Source organism: Cebus imitator, unplaced genomic scaffold (genome assembly GCF_001604975.1).
Source record: "Cebus imitator isolate Cc_AM_T3 unplaced genomic scaffold, Cebus_imitator-1.0 Scaffold79, whole genome shotgun sequence".
Classification (NCBI taxonomy): Eukaryota; Metazoa; Chordata; class Mammalia; order Primates; family Cebidae; genus Cebus; species Cebus imitator.
Window position 1 is genome coordinate 528,914 of NW_016107394.1, and position 5,459 is coordinate 534,372.

Consider the following 5,459-nt stretch of genomic DNA (forward strand, 5'->3'; position numbering starts at 1 on the left):
AGTGCTCCCACGGCGTCCTCCAGGGAGACCTGAGAAAGGTAGGAACGCTGCCTCCATGCACAACTCTTCCATGAAAGAGGCGGCTCCGAACCCCACACTGCTCCAGCATTATTGCCCTGTGCCTTAGATTCAGATACCTCAAAGTGAAAAAACAGCTTCCTGGAGGCTATTCCTTGGCAAAATCTCTCAGCTGTTTTTATCCTTTATTCCCTCACTGACTTGAGTAGCACAGCTGACGGATGAACTTAACTATTCTCATGTAATGGGTGAGATCATCAAAATCCAACAGAGTCAGTGAGTATTATAGTTGGAATCAAACCCAGTCTGACAGGTGAAAATTGAGCTCCACTCAGTGTGATAATATAGTTCTTGTAACTACATTTATATAGCAAATCCCTACACGGAGGTTTTGCAAGTTAGATTTTATTTTAGGAAACAGAAAAATTAAATTTGAAGTTAAACATGTCATGCCCCTACTTATAGTGTTTGAAAATAATATGATTTCATATCAACTTTCAGTATGTAGTATGTTCATAAGAATTCTAGCGTGTTGAGGAGGAAGATTTAATAGCAGTGTTGGGAAGGAAGGAGTACTAGGGAAGCAGAGAAATTATATGGTTCTTTCTTTTCCTACCTTCTAAAGAATGCACATTCCATTTCTCAACACAGCAGCAAGCTGAGAACCTGTGCTTGCTATGTTGAAACCTCACATACTGGACAAAAATGGCTAAGGATTGGTAATTCCATATCCTCCACTCCATATGACTTGAAGCATTAAGTCTGCCTGTGTTACGTTCATAAGTCTGTGAGAAAAGAAAGGTAAGGGAACCACTGACAGTGAAGGCACTAGATTTCATGGGTCAGCAGAGTAAAATGGAGAGAGGAAAGGGAGGCACCTGCCAACAGTTATCCTCTCTCAATTCAGTCTTGGGTACCAGAGCAGCCCTGCTCCACCAGTGTCCACCAAAGAAAGAAAATCTGATAACAGAAAAGCAGAGCAAGAGAATGGAAGGAGGAAGGCTGAGAGACATCACTTTATGGGGAAGCTCTGCCCTGTGAAAAGGCTGCTGGGGAGTCTGAAGTAAGAGTGAATGGGAAGACAGAAACTGGTTTGTAAAGGGAATATAAAATACAGGTAGCTGAAACATGGCTGGGGAGAAACTCACCACTTCCTAAGGAGGGTGTAAAACAGGAGAGGTCTCCATTAAGGGTCATGGGCAGAAGACATTAAAGATGTCCTCCCAGAGAAAGCAGCACATACCCAGAGACACCAGGAGGCCAAGCTGGAGACTGTGCTAGAGACTCAGCCCAGTGAGGCAGCAGGGGTCCTGGGTCCAAATACAGATCTTACTCTAATTCAGCATGCAGTTGTGCACACTGCCTTCATATTCATCTTAGTCATGATAGGACAGCAAACTCTGCTTTCCCCAACATGAGAAGTAGTCTGAATCATTATTAAGCACAGACCACATGGGTACCAACAAGAGCACTGGCTGCAAAGTGGCAAACCTGAACACTTATTTGCTGTATAATGATGGGCAGATCATGTAACTAGTCTGAATTCTGTTTTCTCATTGTTATAGGAGGATGCAGAAGTTTTGTGTAAGTTAGAAACAATACAATTTGGGCTGGGCGTAGCAGCATATGTCTTTAATTCCAGCACTTTGGGAGGCCAAGGCTGGCTGATCACTTGAGCCCAGGAGTTTGAGACAAGCTTGTGTAATGTGGTGCAACACTGTCTTTATTAAAAATACAAAAACTTTGCTGGGCGAAGTAGTGCGCATCTGTAGTTCCAGCTACCTGTAAGGTTAGGGTCGGAGAGTGACCCAGAAGTCCAAGGCTAGAGTGAGCTGTGATCACACTGCACTCCAGCCTGGGCAACAGAGTGAAAGCCTGTTTCAAAAATAAAAGAAAAAGAAAATAAACAAAAATTTTAAAATCTATACTGCCACGTCTCCAAAAATAACAATTGTTTGTTTATTTATTTTATAATTTTACTTTAAGCTCTGGGATATATAACAGTTTACACACTTTGAGAAATTGTACTTTTGGCCAGCACCTCTTATACTGCCTAATACAGCAATGATGTTGGTCTGGGTATGCTTTTCAAGGTACCCCTGAACCTGGGAACTGTTCCCCCGACAGTTTGAGGGTGATATACAGGGGCAAGAGGCAGATAGAAAGACTTCAGCTCAAACAGAATATACAAAACAGTTTGGGAAGTTTGGGACAGGCAAAAGGGGACAGGTAGAGCTCCTGGACCCCAGATATAGGTGGTTTTGAATTTTTACTGTACTCTACATAAAAGTATTTGTTTTGAGCAAACCTATATCTTATTCTGCAGCAGGATGGTCAAGATTCCAGTTTAGATCTAGACTTATAAAGTCGGAGCCCTATTTCTCCCAGTCTGTTATAAATATTGAGAAAATTAGAAAAAGACAAGGTCTTTGGGGGATCTTCAAGAAAATCATTTTTAAGAATCATTTTTTTCTAGTGAATGAGACGTGTTAGTTCCAAGAGGTGATTTGTCAATGGGGATTTGAATGCTTATGTTTCTTTTTTATTTGTTTATTTTTTATTTTACTTTAAGTTCTGGGGTATACGTGCAGATCTTGCAGGATTGTTACATAGGTATGCACATGCCATGGTGGTTTACTGCCTCCATTACTTTTCTTGCCCAGGTGTTTCTCTTGTGAAGGCAGTAAGAACTGAAGCTTTCAAACAAAGCACAGACAACTGAGTTTAGTGAAAAAGTGTCGGGTAAGAACAGAATGAGCTTTGTGCCATCGATTCTGAGATCGATAGTGATCACCAAAAAACTCCAAGAATGGAATAAACTCAGGTAAGACCTACAGAGACAGACAGTGGGGCCCACAGTATCCACCTAGCAGAGCAACCCCTAATAGAAGCAATAGACATTACTGTCTTGCAGGCCTGGCCTCAAGGTAGAGTCAATAGGGTTCTAACTGGATATTTAGGATATTGTTAATCAGTTAATGCGTCTGCTGCCATTGAATAATGGCATTTATTTGCTGGTTTCATCAGGAATCTTTTACTAAACTTTTACTCTGCACCAAGCATAGAGATGCTAGGGATAGTGTAGGGTTCACAGCTGACTTCATGAAAAATTCATCTTCTAGGGCAGAGGTTGGCAAACTATAGCCTGGAAACCAACATCTGTTTGCAGCCTGTTTTTGTAAACAAAGGTTTACTGGAACACACCACACTCACACATTTATGTATTGACTATGATTGCTTTCACACTACAATGATTGAATTTACTGCAACAAACACAGTACAGCCCACAATTTCTCAGATTTTTGTGATCACACTTTTTAAAGAGAAAAAATTTGCTAACCTCTTATCTAGGAGGAACCTACACTAAATATAATATTAAATTACAAATGTGCAATTGGTCAGTAGGTTAACTTCCCACTCAAGCCCTTGTGGTAACTGACCTAGATTCAAAGCTAACTTCAAAGCAATACGTAAGTTGCTATAGGCTTACAAACTCTACTGACTTCCTACTCTGAGAAGTTGGCCAAGTGGCTCACCAGAGGGATAATAAAAAGAATGTGTGGAAAAGTTTAAACTAATCAGTCATTAGTTCTATAGAATTGAAGGGCAAGAATTACTATAATATTACTTGTCATGATGGTTTTACCTTAGCAGGTCCTACTTTCAAGAAAAATATTGATTTTTTTTTTTTTTGAGACAGAGTCTTGCTCTGTCACCCAACCAGGAGTGCAGTGGCATGATCTTGGCTCACTGCAACATCCACCTCCTGGCTTCAGGCGATTCTCCTGCCTCAGCCTCCTGAGTAGCTGGGACTACAAGCATGCACCACCACACCCACCTAATGGGTTTGTTTTGTTTTGTATTTTTACTAGGGACAAGATTTCACCATGTCAGCCAGGCTGGTCTCGAACTCCTGACCTCAAGCAATCTGCCTGTCTCGGCCTTCCAAAGTGCTAGGATTATAGGTGTGAGCCACCACGCCTGGCCAAGAAAAATATTGATTCTTAAAAAACAATTACACTTGCAGCTAGTGTGTTCTACCCCATTTGGAATGGCATAAGTAAGTACAAAAAAGAACAAAGAGTAACGTCATGTAATGTTGCAGCATATTCTTTATTAAAACGGTTGAAATTATTCTACTTTATAATTAAACCCAATCACCTTGGTATTCAATAGTCCCATCCAAAAGCCTTATATTATGCAATAATAACACTTGCTTGGATTGTTATTGTCTGCAGAGAGTAGATCACTTTCCCAACGGAGAACATATTAACCAGCTCATGGTGCTGGCTTCAGGGAACAGCTCTTCTCATCCTGCATTCTTCATCCTGCTTGGAATCCCAGGCTTGGAGTGTTTCCAGTTCTGGATGGCCTTTCCGTTCTGTGCCATGTATGCTGTGGCCATCATTGGAAATATCACTCTCCTCCATGTAATCCGAATTGACCACACCCTGCATGAACCCATGTACCTCTTTCTGGCCATGCTGGCCATCACTGACCTGGTCCTCTCCTCCTCCACCCAACCTAAGATGTTGGCCATATTCTGGTTTCATGCTCATGAGATTGAATACCATGCCTGCCTCATCCAGGTGTTCTTCATCCATGCCTTTTCTTCTGTGGAGTCTGGGGTGCTCATGGCTATGGCCCTGGACCGCTATGTGGCTATCTGCTTCCCACTCCGACACTCTAGCATCCTGACCCCATCAGTTGTGATCAGACTGGGGGCTGTTGTGTTGCTGAGAGGGCTGCTGTGGGTGAGCCCCTTCTGCCTCATGGTGTCCAGGATGCCCTTCTGCCAACACCAAGTCATTCCCCAGTTGTACTGTGAGCACATGGCTGTGCTGAAGTTGGTGTGTGCTGATACAAGCATAAATCGTGGGTATGGGCTCTTTGTGGCCTTCTCTATGGGTGGCTTTGATATGATTGTCATCAGTACATCATATGTGATGATTTTGAGAGCTGTGCTTCAGTTACCCTCAGGTGAAGCTCGCCTCAAAGCTTTTGGCACATGTGCCTCCCATATCTGTGTCATCTTGGCTCTTTATATACCAGCGCTTTTTTCTTTCCTCACTCACCGCTTTGGTCATCATGTGCCCCAAGTGGTACACATCTTGTTTGCTAATCTCTATCTACTGGTACCTCCCATGCTCAACCCCATCATCTATGGGGTTAGAACCAAACAGATCCGGGACAGAATTACCCAAGGATGTTCTGGAAAAGACCTCTGAGTGAAGGATCAGAGTATCCTCATCACTTACACTGCCCTCTAATCTGGGGACATTAATAAACATTTGACAGGCAATTATTTATTATCACTAAGTCAGCTCTGTAAATAGCTGGCTCAGAGGTAAGCAACCCCCAGAAGCAAGAGCAACATTTTTCAGGGTACCTAGAAAAGGAGATACCTGAGAGATGTGATGGATAAGAACAACTTTGTTGAC

The 5,459-nt window shown here is 42.4% G+C and overlaps 1 protein-coding gene across 1 annotated transcript; it reads left to right on the forward strand.

The window, feature by feature from the left end:
* Positions 1 to 4,257: 4,257 nt before the first annotated feature.
* On the forward strand, positions 4,258 to 5,246 carry LOC108307460 (olfactory receptor 52R1). Its single transcript, XM_017532824.1, has one exon. It carries the CDS (start codon positions 4,299 to 4,301, stop codon positions 5,244 to 5,246), a length of 948 nt encoding a protein of 315 aa, XP_017388313.1. The 5' UTR covers positions 4,258 to 4,298.
* Positions 5,247 to 5,459: the final 213 nt, after the last annotated feature.